This window comes from Narcine bancroftii, chromosome 12 (genome assembly GCF_036971445.1).
Source record: "Narcine bancroftii isolate sNarBan1 chromosome 12, sNarBan1.hap1, whole genome shotgun sequence".
Lineage (NCBI taxonomy): Eukaryota > Metazoa > Chordata > Chondrichthyes > Torpediniformes > Narcinidae > Narcine > Narcine bancroftii.
The window spans coordinates 21,053,903-21,075,495 of NC_091480.1; the positions used below are offsets into that span (position 1 = coordinate 21,053,903).

At 36.5% G+C, this 21,593-nt stretch overlaps 1 protein-coding gene across 1 annotated transcript in view; it reads right to left on the minus strand.

Annotated features, from left to right (window-relative positions):
* Window positions 1–967: 967 nt before the first annotated feature.
* LOC138747123 (transmembrane channel-like protein 7) overlaps window positions 968–21,593 on the minus strand; it is a 37,498-nt gene continuing 16,872 nt past the window's right edge. Inside the window, exons 5-16 of the mRNA XM_069906078.1 lie at window positions 20,864–20,946; window positions 19,689–19,834; window positions 18,515–18,662; window positions 17,495–17,668; window positions 15,312–15,469; window positions 13,916–14,033; window positions 12,692–12,789; window positions 10,972–11,155; window positions 10,072–10,202; window positions 9,277–9,432; window positions 6,898–6,976; window positions 968–3,577 (exon numbers count right to left, since the gene is read on the minus strand). Coding sequence (XP_069762179.1) covers window positions 3,485–3,577; window positions 6,898–6,976; window positions 9,277–9,432; window positions 10,072–10,202; window positions 10,972–11,155; window positions 12,692–12,789; window positions 13,916–14,033; window positions 15,312–15,469; window positions 17,495–17,668; window positions 18,515–18,662; window positions 19,689–19,834; window positions 20,864–20,946 — 1,568 coding nt within the window. The 3' untranslated portion in view covers window positions 968–3,484. The remainder of the gene's footprint in view (window positions 3,578–6,897; window positions 6,977–9,276; window positions 9,433–10,071; window positions 10,203–10,971; window positions 11,156–12,691; window positions 12,790–13,915; window positions 14,034–15,311; window positions 15,470–17,494; window positions 17,669–18,514; window positions 18,663–19,688; window positions 19,835–20,863; window positions 20,947–21,593) is intronic.

Here is a 21,593-nt window from a genome sequence, read left to right on the forward strand (position 1 = left end):
AAGGTAGTGCACACAGTATATCAAGGATCCACACACCCAGCACATGCTCTGTTTTCACTGCTGCCATCAGGGAAGAGGTATAGGTGCCACAAGACTCCCATCACCAGGTTCAGGAAGGGTTGCTAACCCTCCACCATCAGACTCTGAAACAATAAAAGCAATCAGACTCATTTAAGGACTGTTAGAGTGGCCTGTCTAGCAAAACTGAAATATTAGGTCATTGAGATGATTGCCTAACTTCACCAGTATATTTTAACTCCCAGATGAAGATACCCTACACAGCAAGAGAAAGTGCCAGAGACGTAGCCCTTAAGTTGGATTAATCTGACTCTATACTGCGAGTTGGCAATATGTTCTAAAGTGATGAGAAGCGTTAAAACATCATCTGCACAGATGGAATGAAATTCTTGCTTGCTGCAGATGCACAGGTACATATAACCACCTCACTGACAAAAGGCAAAGGAGGAAAAACCCAACACCCAACCCCAACCCACCAATTTTCCCCTGCAACCGCTGCAACCGTGTCTACCTGTCCCGCATCGGACTGGTCAGCCACAAACGAGCCTGCAGCTGACGTGGACATTTACCCCCTCCATAAATCTTCGTCCGTGAAGCCAAGCCAAAGAAAGAAAAATACTCTCATCCCAAAATTTAATTGATTTCAACAAAATCAGTTCAAGATGATAAAAACTTTGGTTACAAAATATTTTGCAGATTTGGGTTTTGTAACATAGATTACAGTAAATTGTTTGAAAATATTTTTGTGCCGAAAAGACAAGCATCTGCTGATTTGCCTCATTTTCCAGATTCGTGAACATTCATTTACATCCCAATGAACTAGAAATGCTTTCGCGGACATTTTGTGTAATCACATTCTAGAAATGCAAATACAAATAAACACAAGTTTATTTCGACAAAATCTGAAAACTAAAGAACCAGTCAAATAAATTACAACTGAGGCATTACCTCAAAAGTAAGACATAGTTTATTAAAGAAAATACCTGGTCAGTGTTCTGGAGAAAATCTAATATTGTAAGTAAATAATACATTGAGTACATAATAAACTTTTAATTAAAAATAAAGCTGACAAAAACGTGTATAACACTCATCTTTATACAGAAATATACACAAATAAAAATATTTACTCCAAATTTAGTAGAAAAATGTGGTAGTAAAACAAAAATTCACGTGTTTGATCAAAGGCACATCCCAACAACTATTACAGGGCTTCACGCTAAAACATCTCCATCAACAGTGAGCAACAACAGTCTAATTTTAATTCTCTGTGGATGGTGTAATTGTAACACATTGAATGCAATAGTTTGTTGAAATGATAGAATTCCCTGAGTCACATCAAAATTTACCATAAAATATAGTGATCATAATTGTTCGAAACATATTTTGGTGATAGTATTATTATATTAATGATGTTCTTTTAAGGCAACAAAGCACAATTGTTGCTTCATGAATGTTGACTTGCATCATTTCCTTATTCACGAACTTTGCTCACTGGAAGGAAATGGTCTCACTCCACTCCAGATCATTACAACAAACACACATTTTCTTTTATTCTTGGAATTTTTCATCAAATTTCTTTCACAATCTGATGTAACAGAGTTTTTAAAATAAGGTTGATTTTTATCAGAGTGTGATATTTTACAGCATATGCCAATAGAGCCTTGCCCAGGAATAGGTGAGCTTGTAAGTGCAATGGGACATCGAGGATGATGAATGTTAACATTCTAACTTAGCCTGGAAGTCGCAGGCTTTGCACAACTCAAGACCCTAATTTTTCAACTATTTTCAACTTTCATGGTAGTAAACAATCCAATTTTTATCAAAATATTAAAAAAAAGATTTAACATTGTTAGTTAACCATGAAAACTTCAAGGTGTTTATGATTACAAAGTGTTCTTGGCAGTACATTAAAATAATTGTCCGATCGAACATCATGAAAAGTTTAAAGCAGAAAAACAAAAAGGTGCCAACTGTCTAAAACTAATGGCAAAGTGATGCAAGTTGACCAATAAGTTCTCAAGATTTGTAATTCACCAGATATTCCTGAACTTGATAATCAAAGAGCACATTAATCGTATTGGTTGTTAACAACCAACATCTTTCTAGCAAGATCCATTTCCATTGTTTTATTATCTGATTTCCATGATATTGATCTGTGAGAGATTTATTTTAATCATACAAGTTATTCAGCAGGTTAGAGAAATATGTTTAGCAAGTTAAGAGCATGTGCAGGAAGGACAGGTTGCAATAAAACTTGACAAAAACCTCACAGATAGGCATTTAAATGTAGTATACTTTGTAATTACAGTGATATTTACTGTGTTTTATAGCTATGGTGGTTCTCAATAAAAGTAACCACTCCCAAAGATCTCTGGTAATATTCAAGAAATGGTGAATATTTATTAATTTCAGACAGATGACTGAATAATACCATGGAAACTAAAGTCTGTAATTACAACCTTAGACATTCAGGACTGTTTGAATAAAGCTATGTCATCACATGACATGTCTTAAACAGACAGTTGATCAAATGATATCCTCCCACTAATTTATTTAAACAACTGAACATTGGTAATTTGATAAAGGAATGGGTATATTTAACAGGTTTCTCAAGAATAAAATGTGGAGGAGGGAGAATCAAATCAATTTATTCAGGAGAAAACTGACAATGGCAATATTTGAGGAATGTGTAGCAATGACATTTTACAAAATAATATCCAAAAGTTCTAACTATCTAAAATGTGGAGGCGAAAGCTTGAAAAATCCACATGCTCTGGCCAGCTTTCATATCCACCATCGCATAAAAGTTGTTTACTGTATTTAAAGTACGTTTTATCTTTTAAAAAGTGGTTCTTCCCTCAGATTGTAGTGTCAAAATAAATTTCATGAACAACAATTGTATAAATTGCAAAACTGAAATGAAATAATAAATTTCCCTTCCTTTACCAATTCATCATTTTTTTTAAAATGAAAGTTACGAATGCTGAATGGTTAGTAGCCCAAAGTGCATATGTTTTTTGAGTGGTAAAATTATGCTGCCTGCTTCACAGTATTAAATTGTTAAAAGAAAATTCATACAAATAAATAATATTATTTACTAATATGTAGTGTATGCACTCCCCTAAAGGATGTAGTGAGGGAAAGAAATAATAAAAAAAATGCTATACTTTTAAAATTAGTACATAAGTAGTTTACAATAAACCAGTTTGAACAGTTACCCACAGAAGTTTTAAGTGAACAGTTTTCAATATGAATTTTAATACAAATGGAATATTTTAATAAGAATCAGAAAAAAAAAACAAATCCTAAGAATATTTATGAAGGAAGATAGCTAGCTTTCATTAGAAACAAAATATTCAGGAAAGGGTTTCAGGAAAACCATGTAATAAAGAATACAGTTCCTAAAAATATTAGTCAACCTGAGATATCAGCTCCTGAAAAGTTGTATCAAAAAAATCATGTTTCACTATTTCTCAGCATTGGACATGGCAAGTCTTTTCTTTGCAATGAATGATTCTCTTGTCAGTTTTCTGATCAGATACTGCTTGTCACGACCTTGCTGCAGAAATAAATAATCATAGTATATTGATGTTCTGTCATTTCTCAATTACATTCTCACACAATTTATTGCAGCAAATCAGCAAAAACAAAAAGGGTTTTCTTCATCTTTTGCTGAATATTCTATATCCAATAAATCTAAAACATATCCATCACGTCTCCTTACAAAAAATGTGTTAAGATTCAAAAAATGTAAACATTGTTTAGTCCATCAGGCATCTCTTTGGCTTGGCTTCGCGGACGAAGATTTATGGAGGGGGTAAAAAGTCCACGTCAGCTGCAGGCTCGTTTGTGGCTGACAAGTCCGATGCGGGACAGGCAGACACGATTGCAGCGGTTGCAAGGGAAAATTGGTGGGTTGGGGTTGGGTGTTGGGTTTTTCCTCCTTTGCCTTTTGTCAGTGAGGTGGGCTCTGCGGTCTTCTTCAAAGGAGGTTGCTGCCCGCCAAACTGTGAGGCGCCAAGATGCACGGTTTGAGGCGTTATCAGCCCACTGGCGGTGGTCAATGTGGCAGGCACCAAGAGATTTCTTTAGGCATAAGCTATGAAACCTATCACAATCTCCAAATAAAATAGCAGAAAAATTTGGTTTGATATTCAGTAACAGGTCTAGCCCTCCAGGTTTTTTTTCCCCCAGAATTAAACAATGACTGAACATATATAAAGACTAACACTTATTGACCATCTTTTATTGCTCTTGAGAAGGTTGTGATGAGTTACCTTCTCATACAGCCTTGTGTTTTGAATGATGTCAAGTTTATGGAGGTGAATGATGGGAACATAAGAAATAAGAAAAAAAGTGTTGGGGCGGCACGGTTGGCGTAGCGGTTAGCGCAATGCCATTACAGCACCAGCGATCAGGACTGGGGTTTGAACCCCATGCTGTTTGTAAGGAGTTTGTATACTCTCCCTGTGTCCCTGTGGGTTTTCACTGGGGGCTTTGGTTTCCTCCCACCGTTTGAAACATACTGGGGCATAGGTTAATTGGGTGTAAATTGGGCGGCACGGATTCTTGGAGCCAAAAAAACCTGCTATCATGTTGTATGTCCAAATTTATAAATTAAAATCAATTCTGCTTGTCAAGCCTGCTTTGTCAATCATTTCGATTGTGCCTGATCTTCTACTTTTCAGTACCAGCCCACATCTTTGATCTCCTTAATGTCAAGACATGCATCAATTTCTGTTTAGACACAATGACAGCCTTCGCAGCTCTCTGAGACAGAGAGATCCAAAGGTTCACCATCCCCAGAGTTTAGAAAGCTTTTCCTCAACACAGTCTTAACAGCCAATTTCTTATGCTTAAACTGCCCCCCAATTCTAAACTCTGTCAATGCATCGTCAGCAGATTGAGTTTTATTCAGGCAAGTGCGAAGTGTTGTATTTTAATAAGTCAAACCAAAGCGGACCTGCACAGTAAATGGTCGGGCCCCAGAGAGTATTGTAGAACTGACAAGGGAGTTCCTTGAAAGTGGCAACACAGGTAGACAAGGTGGTGAAGAAGGCATTTGGCACGTTGGCTTTCATTGGTCAAAGAACTGAGTAAGGGATTTGGGATACGTTACAGTCCTACAAGAAGTTGGCAAGGCAATCCTGAAATATTGGATGCAGCTCTGGTCTCTACACGCTAGAATGGATGCAATTAAACCAGAAAGATTTCACAGGATGTTCCCAGGATTTGAGTTACAAGGAGGATGGATGGGCTAGAACATCTTTTTCTTGTTGCACAAGAGCGTGTATGGTGTCCTTCGAAAGGTATACAAAATCATGAAAAGCAGAGGTTAGATGAACAGTCATAGCCTTTTCTCCAGGATAGGGAGTTCTAAAACCAGAGGGCATAGTTTTAAGGAGAGAGGGAAAAGATTTAAGAGATTATTCACAGTGAATGGTCGTGCCTGGAACACATGTCTGTTGTAGTAGTAGAAGCAGATACAAAAGTAGTGTATAAAATGTTCCTCGATAAATATATGATATGCAGTGAAAAGAAGGATACGGATCATATGCAGGCAGATGAGATTCGGCTTCATCTGCTGTCATGTTTGGCGCAGATATTGTAGGCCGATGGGCTTGTTCCTGCGTTCTACTGTTCTATGTATGGGAGGACATTGCAGTTGGTCTGAGAAATCTAACAGGGTAGTTTCTAACCTTTAACACTCAAATTTAAGAAGTGTTCTTTCAGATTTCAGTGGTGTTTTATACCCAATCTCCAGGTGACATCCAGTCGAATTTCCAGATACACATATGAACAACTGAATCAGCCTCCCCCCTGCTGGCACTGACACTTGAAATGGTGCGTCTGTGTCCATTAGTGCAGCCATTCTCAACCCTTTTCTGGCAATAGCCCCCTTAAGACTTTGCTCAAAATTTGTGGGGCCCCTTCCCTGTGAAGCAATCAAATTTAGTTGATTTCTTCGTACTTCTTCTACCAACTGCATAAAAACAAAGACTATTTTATGATTTTAGTCCATGGTCCCCCCCTTAAATCTGCTGTAGCCCCAAGGGTGGGTGATTCAGAGTCTGGGAAAGTGAAGGTCCTCAAAATATTAAAGGTGTAGGCTCATTCCCAGAGTCCCATTTATCCAAATTCATTAATCAGCCCACATGAAAAGAAGTAATTTAGCACAAGAAAGTTGCAGCTCTAAAACAATGAAGATGACCTCTTGCCTTCAGTACTAGGGTCTGAAAGGAATTGTTGGGAGAAATTTTTAAAAAGTGATATCAATTCAGACAAAGTTATTTTTATCATTTCAAAAGAGACTGATGTCAACAATTAACAGTCATCAGAACATTAAGATTGGACTGAAATATGGATTTCTGAAATTTGTGTGATGAGTTTAGTTTAAATCCACCAAAACCTGTATCTGAACTTTTTTAAAAAAGCAAGAGAAGGTTGTCAAGATCACGGTCGCCTGACCATTGACAGTTCTACCATTGAGGTTGTCAAGAGTATCAAGTTCCTTGGAGTGCATTTGGTGAAGAATTTCACTTAGTCACTTAACATCAGCTCCATAGTCAAGAAAGCCCAGCAGCGTTTCAACTTCTTGCGAAGGTTGAGGAATCTGTGTGGACTAGAAGGGCCGATATGGCCTGTTTCCATACTGTGATTGTTATATGGTTATATATTAAATACAGTTACCTATGTATCTGCTTCTTACCTGTTGATATTTTTTAACGATTTTCTATTTTGATATATTACTTTCCCCATTATATTCCCCTTAATTATAATGAGGAAAATATATATATCACTGAGATATCTGAAAAACTAACATCACTTCAGATGAATGCTGCTTTAAATCTATATTGGTGAAAAATTCAACTCACTTACCATAGCTAGTTGGTCTCTTAATTGAACAACAACTCGTTTGTGTGCTGCAGCCAGGGCAATGAGATAAAACAAAATGAGGCTGCAGATAAAAAGAATAAAATCTAAATTACGTCCTTCTTTACATTTAAATAAATGCATGATATAACTCTTGTAACTCCACTCCTGTTCCCAAAACAACACCAACACTATGTTACACCTCACCAGCAGCAAATGAAAGATGTATAAACAGACGGGTGAGGTTTAACTCAAAGTTTATTAACAATTGTCAATAATATAATTATCTCAATAAACTCAACACCCAAATATATGCCTTTATGGCAACTATATACTAACAATGGATATTTATAGTGTGTAGATGGGGGTAAAAATACTCAGATCATTACAGTCAAAGCCCAAATGCCCCAAAATAAACTCCCAAAACAAATCTGCAAGTCAATCTCGTCAAGTAAATCAGTCAAAAGAACAGTCCACAGAATCTGGTCTCCAGGTTTTAATGTCTTAGTTTAGTTATGCACAGGTCTGAGTTGAATGTGGAGAGAGAGGACTCTTGTCACTGAACAGACTTATGACCTTGGCAGGTGACTACTGGAGACTTTCCTTAGTTTCTTATGTGGTAACGACCATCTTTAGTTTCCTCACGAGGGAGTTTATCACAGTGACCTCCTAGTCACTATCATCTCCGAAACCCTCTTTGGGGTTGCGCCAGGTGACCCTCTGACACACAAAGTCCTCTTCTCGAAATGGTACTAGAGAAGCACAGGTCGGACCCACACTCTGGGAAATCTTCTGTCAGGACAGCAGTGCTGGCACCCACGAACAGAGTAACTCAGCCTCCTGCCTTTTAGCTGGAGCTGCCATGTGAACACACTAACAGTTTGTTTCTCAGTGTGCTGGACGGTTTAACTGCTGCAGCGTGCATGTTCGGCACTCATGATTGGAGGAGACGGGTGGACAGCGTTGGGTGTGCTCTCAGCAAGCCCACTGGTTTCAGCGCGTGGCTCTCACGCTCCACACACCTGTTCCCTCTCCCAGTTTGTTGCTCCAGTGCTCCACACAGCACGCGCTCCTTTCTCCCGCTGCACAGTCAGTCTCTGTCCATGGTCCATAACAATGAAAATAAAAAATGTTTTGTGGCACCATCAAAGTGCAAGCACTCATGTCATAACACAACAATGCCATAAATAAAAAAAATAGCAGTGCACGAAAGGCAGCGTCTTTGGTTCATTGAGTATTCAGGAATCTGATGGCAGCGGAAAGGTGGCATCCTTGTGCCGTTGAGTGCTCGTCTTTAGTCTCCTGTACCTTTCTCCCAATGAAGAGGGTGTGGCCTGGGTAGTGGGGGTCTTTGGGGATAGAGGCTACTTTTTTTAAAACACCACCTCATTTATTTCTTGATGGAGCGAAGTCTGGTGCCTGTGATGTAACAGGCTGAGTTAACAACCTTCTGGAGTTTTTTTCTTGTCCTGAGAGTTGATGCCTCCATACCAGGCAGTGAATCAACCAGCCAGAATGCTCTCCACAGTCCACCAGTAGAAGTTTTTGGTGACATAATGAATCCCTCAGACACCTCACAAAATAGAGCCACTCACGAGCTGTCTTTGTGATTGTATCAACATGGAGGCTTCAAGACAGATCCTTGGAGATAATGACATTTTGGATTTTAAAGTTCTTGACCCTCTCAACTACTGAGCCCTCGATGAGGACGGGGTCGTGTTCCCCTGACTTCCTTCTGAAGTCCACAATCATCTCCTTGGTTTTGCTGACGTTGAGTGCAAGGTTGTTGTCATTACACCATTAACAAGCTGATCTGTCTCTCTCTCCTGTACACTTCCTCAATGCCATTTGTGATTCTGTCGACAACTGTGGTGTCATTGGCAAACTTGTAGATAGCTTTGGATTCGTACCTGGCCTCAGTCATGGGTGAATAATGAGTAGAGCAGTGGGCTAAGCACATATCTTTGGGGTGTGCCTGTGTTGATAATCAATGAGGAGGAGACGTTGTTTCCAATTTGTACTGTCTGTGGTCTTCCGATAAGAAAGTCAAGGATCTAGTTGCGGGGGGTGGGGGGAGGGTACAGACACCCATAGTTTGTATTTCTTGACCAGCAGTGAGGGAAGTATGGCATTGAAGGCCAAGCTGTAGTCGATGAAGAGCAGCCGTAGGTATGAGTTTCTGTTTTTGAGGTGATCCAGAGCTGAGTGGAGAGCCAGTGATATTGTACCTGCTGTGGAGTGATTGTGAGCTTTTAGCTCTTGAACAATATTGATGAGTTCACATGATATACAGCAGATGAAATCCCAGAATATTTTCAAAGAACTCCAGCAAATTGGTCAAACAGGTCCTGCCCAACAGGAAAACAAAGTAAATTAAATGCTTACCATACAAAGATAAAGAATGTCACAGCAAAAACATCAGATCCCAATCCGTATAGTACATTCTGAAGGACTTCTGGAAATGTTTCAATAGTGCTTGGTATAATTTCCCATGTGGTGTTGAATCTAACAAATGGCCCACAAGCCTTCGATGAACTGGTTCTGTTTGAGAGAGGAAAGAAAAATCCACATTTATTAGCCTCTCATAAGAATGACTAAACTCAATCTAAAAAATTATCTTTCCATTAAAACCATTACAAAAATTGAACATTACAGCCTTCATGGAAACATCCCCTCTCCATAACATTGTCCACCTGCTCATTCCATTTGCCTGTCTTTGGTCAATCTCCGTCTAAATCTTTCTTATTCATGTACCTGTTGAAATGTATTTTAAAAGCTTAAATTGTAACTGATTATATATCCACATCTGGTAGCTTATTCTATTTGAAAAATATCTCTGTGTGAAAAGCTTACCTCTCAGATCTTTAAATGGTTCTCCTCTTAAACCAATGGTCTCTTGTTTAAACTCGCCTATCGTGGGAAAAAGAATGTGTCTACCAATCCTATGCTATGTCCCTTTTATTATAACAGTTGTTAGTTTTTCTCAATGAATTTCTATGTAACTTTCCTTTTTTTAAAAATACATTTTTTGGCGTTAATAGAGTCAAAGTTAAAATAAAAGAATCTAACGATGCAATGGTCAACTCCCTACAGTTGCTAAGGCCATCATTTTGAGCAAAGTTCGTATCACATGCTGCAAGGAAACAATTTTACAATGTTGAACTGACATTGAATACTTACACTACAATACTGCCAAGTATTGGAACACAGGCTAATGGAAGCCCAATTAACAGAACCACTAAGAAGAAAAAGTTAGAACTTGATGCCCGAAAAGGTCTGGTGGAAGGCCGACAGTTGTTCATCAATGAAACCTGAAATATTCAGAACAGATTATTCCTTTACTGGTAATATTTACTTATTTATCATAACACTAGGAGGACATTTTGTCCACGCCACCCCTTAGCAGAGTTTATTAATCCCACTCCCCCTCTTCTTATTTCACAATCATATAACATAGAAGCAGAATCTTTGTTTCACCATGACCATGCTGTCCATCAAGAACCCAACTGTATTGTTCTGTTGTCCAGCACTTGGATCATAACTTGAAAATTTAATGATTTAAGTGTTCATTTAGATAATTTTTTAAAGTTGTCAAGAGTTTCTGACTCTCCAACTCTCAGACACTACTTACCAGATTTCAGCCACCCTCTGGGTAACAAAACTCGATCAGATAAATCTAATAATGCCCTCTTGCTTTAGACATTTCTCCAATGAGCAATCTAGTTGCTGTAATATTGTATTTCTCAATCAGATCTCCACTCAGTCTCATCCCATCCAAGGAAACCTAACCAGAACAGTCTCTCCTTCAAAATAAAATGCTTCAACTCGCACAAGATCTCAATGAATTTCGAATTAACACTAATCATCCTTCATATAGGGTTTTTGTTAAAACTGCTCCAAATTACACATTTGACAACATCATGTGAATTTTCAAAAAACCCAAATCAAATGACAGTATTTCTCATCAATTGCAACATTTAATCGACAGGGATAATGCAGTACAAATGAAAGCTCATTCCTTTTGTAATTACAAATGTTATCTAATTTATTTTCATTGATATATTTTGTAAGATAGTTTACCTTTTTGATGTAAAATATTGCAAAATATTTGATGGTTGCAATTCCAGGAAGCAACGGTGAATAATAAGTTCCTATCCAACAGATAGTTTGACCATATACAATTTCCAATACATTTTGCGGAACACTAAACTGTTGTTGCCCCAACCACGTGAATGGTGGAAAATGGCAAAAAGTCACAAGTAATCTGAAAATCAAAGAAGTGGATTCCTTATTAAAACACATTGTCCAGCAACTTGAAAATAAAATGAGTCGCGTGTATTTGAAAGAGTGACAAACTATTTTTTTTAAATCAGATTTTGAAATCATTCAATAAATGCAAAAATAAATTGAGTAAATTGCAGTTTTAAACAATGACATGGCCTATTTAATGAATAACTTGTTGTGGAAACAAATTCAATAGGGAGCTGGTTGGGTTCTTGAGAGCAGGGTATGCAAGGATCTGGAGAAAAGTGGTACTAGCTGCAGGAAGTCATAATGTTCACGGATGTCTTGTTTGTCCATTTTATATCGAACTGTTGGTAACTGAGTAGTGATTTAACCATGCCAACCAAAAGCTTTAAGCATAGGAGCAAGCAAGACTCAAAGGATGGACCCTCCAAAGACTATGGGAAGGGTTGCACCTCTGGGAAATTCAACTGTCTTTGGAGCCATGGCTCCTGGCCACAATCCCATCTGCAGGTGGAAATAACTCACTGTTCCATGACCTACAGTTCATAAACTGGTAAGTTAGAACTCGGTGTTCTCCGTGGTTCTGAGCATGACCTATTAAATTATTTTGTGCAAATATCCTCCTTGTAGTTCAAACCCTTAGCTTGTAGCTAGTTTTTGATCTCATTAATTGACAAATATAAGGCATTCCCAAACTGGGAAATCCTGTTTTTCCCTCCATGGCCTCGAGTCTAAATACATAGCAGTGAATCTATTCCGATGTAGCTATGCATTGCACAGGGATTGACCCCACACATGGTCTTTGGCAAACTACTACAGATGTGTAGTGGAAAGTGTGCTGATTGGCTGCATCGCAGTCTGGTGTGGGCGCACAGCAAAACTCTCCTCACCTTTGAGGAAATCTATATGGAATGCTGCTGTCAGAGGGTGGTTCTCGCTGTGTTCTCACTGCTGCCATCATGAAAGAGGTATAGGTACCACGTCTCATGCCATCAAGTTCAGAAACTGTTGCTACCCCTCCACCATTCGACTCTTAAACATAAACTTAATCAAAGACTAATTTAAGGACATTTACTTTGTACATTATTTGTTACTGAATATTTTTTTCTGTATTTGCAGTTTGTTTCCATCTCTCTCTCTTTTGTATACTCAACTTATCTTAAGTACAGTTTTTTTTTTGCACTAGCGATAAGTAGAAATTCTGTCTGGCCTGCAGGAAAATGAATCCCAGGGTTGTTTCTGACAATAAATCTGAACTTTGGATCTGGGCTTTTCTAAAATTTTATTAAGCTTCATGCATACTATTGGTTGCTTTTCTAATTCTGTGAATGATTTCATGCTTCAAGTTAATTAAATAGGACTTAAAATATGTACAATTGAATTTTTTAGTCATATTTTCAGGAAAAATGAACATGGCATTTTAAACTAAAGATCAAAATTTACCTTATAACTATCATCAATGTTTTTAAACATGATAAACTCATGAATTATGAAGACACAAATGTAAATTTCACAATTCAGAATAATTTGAAAAACAGAAAATAATGCTTACTTTCTTGGAAATTCCACAAACAAAGTCACAGCAGCAATTATAATCAGGTCAAACATCATCAACTTGTACATTTCTTGTCCTACTCTGGTTTCCCAGCACTGAAAAACATAAGCTAATACTTTTATATTCAGTTGCAATAAGAGTTAATTACATGGAGTTGATAAATTTGATCCCAGCAACAATAAAATGCATTCTGCAATCTTTGGAAGACTTGCTTATTTTCTTAATCAGATTTACTCTTGAATGATTGCTTTCCCTTACTTCCTTTCCTGAGCTGAACTCTGGTCTGTTGCAAGTTTACCCATCTGGTTTATTTGGTCATTTGTTAATACAATTTGCTATTTCCTTACGCTGGCCATCATCAAGCAGATCAGAGACTGTGAATCTAAATTTACTCTTGAATTTTGAAAATGTGCTGAGATTATTTACTGCATTGAAAACCTCATAGTTCCATCTCACGTTGGTCTACCGGAAATCCAGTACATCTTTGTGAAATTCTCCAGTAAACATGCATACTTTTTATCTGATATTGCCAAAGTTTAATGAGTTCCATTTGATTCAATAGATCTTAATAAATTTCATATGTTCAAAGAAGCCCTTTGCTGTTTGATTCCCCATTGCGTCCATTACATGCACGATCACTCTGCATTTTCCATTTCTTTAGCATTCTAGAATATTTCAAATTCAAAACAGTACATAGGCCTGTTGAGAAGACTTATAACTCCACTTTCAGTGTTCTTATTTTTAACAGTTACATAAACATCATGCAAATGTATCTGTTTTTAAATAAATCTCAAGAATAAAAAGCCTATTTTGGCAGGGTGGCACAAGATAACACCTGTAAGTACACAAATTCAACATATAAACAGTGGTCATAATTTTATTTATCAGACATTTTTTGTTTAAAGTACAGAGTAACTGCAAAGATCTCCAAGCTGCTGATCATCTATTGACTATTAGAAGGTTACATTCTCAAAATGTACAATAGTTCATTTTAAAATGTTTTTTTAATGTGAATCAATAATTACACTTCACCCTCAGAGGAGTTATTCTGTAGTTAGAATGCACTTTTGCTTTGTCTGTACTAACCTTTGAAGATGGTTGTGATGAGAACACATTTTGACTCCTCTTATTGCAGAAGAAAATTGAAGTTCTCATTACTTCTAAAACTACACACTGAATACCTTAATAAAAGTTGTAGAAGTTACAACTTAATTTACTCACAGGGTATAAATCATGGTTGTATCCACAAGGCTTGCATTGTTCGTCACTGCATTTTGTAATTTGTGACCATAAACTCAGCAAGAGGACAATAATGTTAGCCAATCGTACAAATACGGACCTATGGAAATTTTCAATGAGTCACCTTCAGTTTGCCATTCTTGTACAAAAACCACAAAGACAACATGAAACATGGAATAAAATGAGATTCTGAAACAGTTCAAATATTTATAAATAATAAATATCCATATTTAAGTACCAAATTTTAGCCTTTCTAAATTTCTTTCTTCTTAAATACTCTTTTGAAATGGTCATTAAAAAAGCTGTCCTATCAATATTTTTTATTAATTTGTAATAATACTTCTGTCATGTTCATCCTTTTATGACTCTATTTACCATGATTCTGATTTCTTAAAATGTGGTTTTCTTTCAATTTGAGAACCTTACTGCATTTTGAATTTAACTCCATTTAATAAAGAACTTAAGTAAATGGAGTTCAAAATAGAGCAAGATTCATAGATGTGTCTCAGATAGTGTGCCTGAACTAGTAACCTGCAGATAAATATTTCTTTCTTCCCAAAAAGATAGAGGGCACCCCATTTGGAAAAATTAATTTGTATTTGTTTACACTGTACTTTCTTCTCTCTTCCTACATTCAGCAATTCTTAAACTATTTCTAAATGTTACAAATAACGCTGCTTCAATTAGTAATGGCAGTATTACACCTGACCGGCAATTCACAGAAATCACAGTTGCAAAAAAAAAATGATAGTTTAAATTCCTCGGCACTGCAAAATCTATGCTGGGCATGTTCTCTAAAAGGAAACAAGCAAAATTTACGGCAAGAAAAACAAACCAAGTTGTGATATCATTTTGGTGAATACCCTGCGTATTCTCCCGACAATCTATCTTTCCAGTTCTCACTTCAAGGTTATTATATATTTCCTGAAGTTTAGTGCTGAAAAGTGAATCCATTACTAGAAAGGATCTTTCAATTCCACATTTTAACTTCCACCTCTCTTAAAATAAAGGATAAAATTTCATAAGCCCTTTTTGATGATCTTCTGCAGCCAGGGATAATCTTTTATTGGTTGGTATCCTCTGCAAATGTAGGCCTATAACTTAATTTCTTTATAATTTGCCACCCAACCACATGTGAACAATATCTCAGTGGTTTTCTCTGGCTATAATGAGAGAGCCCAGATTTCATATGTTTCTTCACACCAATACATTGAAGATTTTAGTACCCAAAAACAATCCAATAAAACATTTAAGGAAATCCAAGATCAACCGGCACAAAATATGGATTGTTGCCTCAAATTCTAAGTAGTTAATCAATTAATAGACAATTTAAAAAAAATCTACCTTGTTGAATTCAGATTAGGATATTCATACACACCTGATAAGCATGAACTTTATCTCAAAGGCTGGTGAATAGTCTTCAAATCTGATTATTTGTTCAAACAAAAGTGGAGTGATAAAGTTAGCTGCAGTGATCACAATCGAGGGCAAATATTGAATCGTTAAATCGAGTATGAAGCTTCCAGTATTAGTTTGCTATTAAAAATAAAAATAAATCACTATATTGAGCATATAAGTGGAGGTACAGAATATACAAGTTGGTCAACATAGTCTATCTGAATTTTAAACAAAAATAATTTTTAATTACTGGGATATTAAATCCTTTAATGTCGAAAAATGTCCCAACAAATTAGCATTCTCTAGTCCTTGGTACAGAACATGCAGGCACACAACCAGACATGACACACATACAGGACAAATTAAACATAAATAAATCAATATTTATTATGAATAAATAAACAGATCAGTTCCTTTGGTCATTCAGCATTTTCACTGCCTGCATGAGGAAGCGGTTTCTCAGCCTGTTGGTGCTGGCTTTGGTACTCCTGTATCTCTTCTCTTTACATCATTGCATCATTCAAAAGAATAACGAAGGGACAACAATTAAAGAAGCATAGCCATCTCAAGCTGGAGGCCGTTATGAAGAGGCTATAGAGGGATTTGATGACAAGGGCAAGAATTTTCTGAACGTTTGTGTTCTTAGACACTTAAAATTAGACTTAAGGTGGGAATAAGGAAAAAGGACACCGTAGAAATAAAACTGCAGAACTTAAAGACAAGGCAACTAAAAAATCAAATGTGTGCAAAAAAGCCAGTGTTAGAACAGTTTAAGTATATATGGATGCAAGGAACTTTTATCACTCAGATTTCTTAAAAGGTGTCCTGAAGGTTATGTGCTTTTCAACCAAAAGATTCCAATAACACCGGACAAAAAAAGATTTTGCTTTATGAACACTTTTGGGCATGTTTTATGGATTTGGGGGTCGCTGATCACAAAAGTCAGCTTAAAATTTTCCTGTCATGTACCTTTTTTTGTGATTTTCTTTCTTATTTTGAGTCTACTTCAAGCATACAAAAACCATAAAGTGTAGCATGTCATTGAAAATTCTTTTTCTTCGTTTACAATTGGACTTCTTCCCTGCTGATCCCTGGTGCAGTCAATTGATGAACATGGTGAAAGGTTTCATCAGGACATTGCAACTATGAAAAAGCGGTACCAGGGCAAATGAAATCCATCAATGCTGGCCAACCAATGTTGAACACTGACACAAGAGGCATCAGATGCTAAGTGAAAAAACAAAGATCAGCGGCAAAATATTTTTAGGTCACTTGAACTACTGCAATGTGTCAGCATCGTTAAACGGTTAAATATGCTAAATTCAGTACGTATTTAATGTTTTCTTCTCCAAAGATTGTCGCCATGTCGTGGTGGAGAAGCCTGTGATCCTGCGAGTGGTGCTGTCAGGAGCTATTCTCCTGGAAGGGTCACCCATGGCGGTAAGGTCGAGGGTGAGGTCCCTGACAAACCAAGTCCTCAATGGTAGAACAGGCAAACAAAGTTACTTTGAACTCAATGGCTGTGAAGGCAGATGAAGGCTGCAACAAGTCCATCAGCTCCAATTGTCGTGGTTTTCATGCCACTGGAACTAGTTGGTTGATTTGTGTGCTTCTTGGAGAGCAGCATCAAGTACACATTAAACAAATACACGCACAGGTATTTTCACTCTGGACCTACGGAACGAAGGCCATTATCCTTGACTATGGATAGCCACGACCATGAATTTAATGTTTCACCAACTTCCGACGTGATACAGCAAATCTGAAATGATCTTTGTGTTCAGCTTGAAGTTGTTTATCATAATCCCTAATTTTGTTTCAAGAAGCAAACCTTATTTGTTGGCCAGTGTAGTAATCCATGTCCCATTGATATTATGTATATTTACATTGGAAAGTTGAAAATTGACTGGATCTAAATGAATTATAAACTCTTGACAGCCAAAGGGAAAAAGTATGATCAAAGCCAATGTGATTCTTGTTTTAGGAACATGTTCAGCCCCAAATAGTAGAAATATCCCAAAGCATTAGAACATTGTGTAAAATTACACTGCATGAATGAAACAATTTACTAAATCATCCTACACATGGATTTTTATCATCTAAGTAACAAAATGCAACTTGTAACTTTATTGCTTTATGTCAAATAACAGATTGAATACTCACATTGTTAAGAAAATTTTGCGAGTAAATGGTGGTTATATAAATGCAATAAAAACATCCACCCAGGATTATGACAACAAGCAAGTTCAAAAGAATTCTCATGAGGTAGATCTTGCACTTTTCCTTCTTTGTTCTATGAGCAATTTTTTGCTTTATTCTTTCTTCATCCAAGTCAGTCTATCACCATAAAAAAAAGTTTACCTTAGTTTCTTGCCAAAAACACTAATTGCATTACAAATATTGCAAATGCCTCAGTCAGATAAAGATCACCTTTTATAAAAAGACAACACTTAAAGATAGAGAAATTCCAAAGTTTAAAATTATAGATTCAGAATTTATTGTCACGAACAAGTCACAAAACTCGTTGTTTTGCGGCAGCGTCACATTCAAATAAACATTCAAATAAACCACCTTACAAAAAGTAAGTGAAAATAGTGCACAAAAAGACAAAATAAGGCAGCATTATTCAGAAATCTGATGGCAGCGGGGAAGTTGTCCTTGTGCCACTGAGTGCTCAGCCTTTACCGATGGTAGCAGAGGTAGCATAGTTTTCCAAAGGTTGAGTGCAAGGTTGTAGGTGACACCACACAACGAGCTGGTCTATCTTCCCTCTGTACACTTCCTCGTTGCCATTTGTGATTCTGCCGACAGCCATGGTACCATCAGCAAATTTGTAGTTATAGCCAACAAAACCAACCAATTGAAATTGTCCTGCTATTCTAACAAAAATTTTCATTTTCTGTTGCCTAAGACTAGGGGCTGAGGGACACTAGTACTGTTTAAACACTGAATCATGTCCCAACTTTACTCCATTCAAGCATGAAAATTTTATTTAATCTTCAGAAATGGGAATCTTATATCCTCCCCAAATTAAGGACTGAATGCAGTATCCTAAATCGAAACAATAAAACAGAGTCCAGACTGAGATTTTGTGACTTTGTACTGATATTCCGCACATTTTTGAATACTGAAAGATGAGAAGTTGGACTCGTGCTATTCCACAAGGTATCTCAGAAAACTTACCTTCAGTTCGTACTGAAGGCTGCTATGTTTCAACTCTGCAGCACGTTCATCTGTGATACAAAAGTCCCAACCTGCAAAGATCTTGTTACAAAAACTCTGAAATCGGTCTTCTGATCTGATAAAGCTTTGTTTGAAACCTTCTACTGCCCTGCAGGATTAGAACAAGATAAAATCGGTGATAACAAGGAATAGAATCAGGAGAAATTTTTACTCGCTCTTGACTGCTCTGCTGTTCAGTAAGATCATAAATGACCCTTTATCTCTGCCACTTTCCTACACCAACTCCTGGAGGGTCTCAGCAGTTCAGGTAGTGTCAATAGAGAGAAATGGACAGTCAATGTTTTGGTTGCAGACTTTTATGAGACTCAAAAGGGTACCTCCAGCTTCTCTTTGCTTGCTTGCTGTACCTGCCTGTTAACTTACAGTGATTCAAGGTCAAAGATATTTAGTCTTCTCAGAATGCCAACTATTGCAAGCTCCCAGCATTTAAAAAGTATTTGATTCTTTTATTTTTTTTTCTCTTCTAAAGAGGAAGACCTCATGTTTTTTTTTCTCTATTATATTTCATTTTCTATGCCTTCATAATTCGTCTAAATTTTCATTTTCATTTATATGAGAATTAAATGGAACAGTGATTACATTGGAAATGTAACCTAGTAATACGTGGTGGAACAGAAATTTGTGGAACCATCTCCATGAGGAGAACTAAAGACAGTTTGTGGAATACCTCCATCCAACCAGCCACGCTGATGTCAAGCTTCGAGATGTAGACCACTTTCATTGTCCATCATATTCCAATTTGGACAATTTTCCTGATTTAACACCGAGTTCAACAATTTCAGGTAATAATTCTGATTCAATGGTAACCATCTAATTGTTCTTACTTGTCACATTATTATTCTTTTACAACAGTCCACATCCTTTACCTTGTCAAATTAATCTCAACCCAACATCATCTCATTTGCTCTACTTCCCGTTTCCTTTGTCCAAATAAGCCAAATGCAGATTAGTAGATAAAGAGCACACTCCTTCAGACTTGACATAAAGTTCAACAGGCACCAATAAGAACAACCTGCTAAGAGTGTGCAATATTTATTTTTACCATATTGATAAAGTGGATGTTTTTGTACATTTAATTGAATTCAAAAATTGAAATAGAAACAGTACCAATTACCTTTTCACGATCCAGAAAAGACTCAGTAATATGTATGCAAATGTTGTAATTAAGTATGCCAGTGGTAAATTGTAATTAAAATAGTCAGAGAACAAGTTATCTGTTTGGTAAAATCCGTAAAAAAGATAAGTCTGCTCCAGAAACCCCTAGAATGAACCAAAATTATGTTAATATATGACAAAACGATCAGACAACACAGCTTTTAAAACAAAATATGCAACAAATTTTACCAGAATTTAATTTCTTTCAAATGCATCACAGATTACATGGTGTCAACATGGGAGGGTTATGGGGGTAAGCGAGCTTTAAAGATAATGGTATTTTCATAACTAATAAGTAAAATTGCTTTTCAATCACAGCATGCCAAACTTCATTTCAAATAGTTATTTTATGTTGCTTAATAACTACATTGGCCCAAAATATACAAAAAGCAATAAATGACTTGGCTATTGCAGTAACACGCTAACAAAGTGTCCATATATGATCATGCAGACATGATCTGAGAAATTCTAAATTTCCTAGCAGTTGTTTGCCAGAGAATTTCTGACTATATTCTGACATTGTAGAATCTAAATAAATGGAGAATAATGTCAATTAATTAAAATGTTGGTCAATTTACATTTTTTGAAATATTTCAATTTATTTAAGTTTTAAAACTCATTTCTTGGAATTTTTATGATTTTTCAATTTAAAGGTTGAATTAAATGTTCATAGTTTTGGAATGCTTTTGAACATTTCAGAACTTTAAACTGCTTTGAACACTTTAATAACCAGTTTGAAAAGATTCATTATTTTAATCCCCAGGGTTTGCTTTGCTGCTGTGTGCCCTGCCCCACCACGGAGAAGTAACACAAAAGTACTTGTTTATGTTTGTTTCAATGTCGATTCTGCAGCTAAACAATTGCAGATGGAGGGCAACTGGGGCAGAAACCTCCTGCTTTCTGCAAATAGTTATCTGTATCGCTGTCGCTACTTGGTTTATTCCTTTAGAATCATGTGCGTCAGTGGCTTTACTTTATATCTACATTAATCCCAGCAATTAACAAGGTTTCAGGCAAAATTATTTGTTCTAAATTTTGTTCAAGAATGGAGCAATGTGGAAGAAAATTAAACACATTTTCACAGAATTATCTGTATCCTATTGCTAAATATTATCAATTGCTGAATATACTTACTGTTCCTGAGAGCAGATTAATCATGTAACTATAGAAGTAAACAAGCCCTGGGTTTGATTCGTCATACAATGTACATTCTTCAGCTACAAAATGTAAAAAAAATTATATAATTGACAAGATTTTAAATGGACATGATAGCAGCAACAAAAAATAAATTGCATTTGAGAAAGAAGATGCCCCTATAAAAATATTTGCCTACTTTCTCATCATTGATAAGATGTCAAAGTAAGCACATGTAAGATTCTTCCATATGAAAGAGGGGTACGAGAAACAATTAATAAATCTAAGAAATATATTTAATTATTTCATTATGCCACAACATATCTTTAGCCTTTTTTTTTTCCAGGACATTAGAGAATGAGAACAGTAACTACAATGTTTTGCTTTTAAGATGGTAAGAATGCAACGTTTTAAGAAATATACATGACATTTAAAACCAAAGTTTAATGGGTGGTCACTATATTATCATCTGCAGTTTCAGAAAAATTAACACAATGTACTTTTGAAGAATATTCTTTGTTCTCCATCATTTCAAAAAACTTATTGTAACGACCTTCCTTTATAATCGCCTGGAGAGACTTGAATGCTATCTCCCTGACCCTACTCAGCCATGGAATAAGTGGACACAACATGAACATCTACAGTAGAATGGTATTTATCGATTAAAGCTCCACCATCCTCATAAAAGTACCAAACAAACTCATGCCCAAATGACACGACCTCAGTCGTG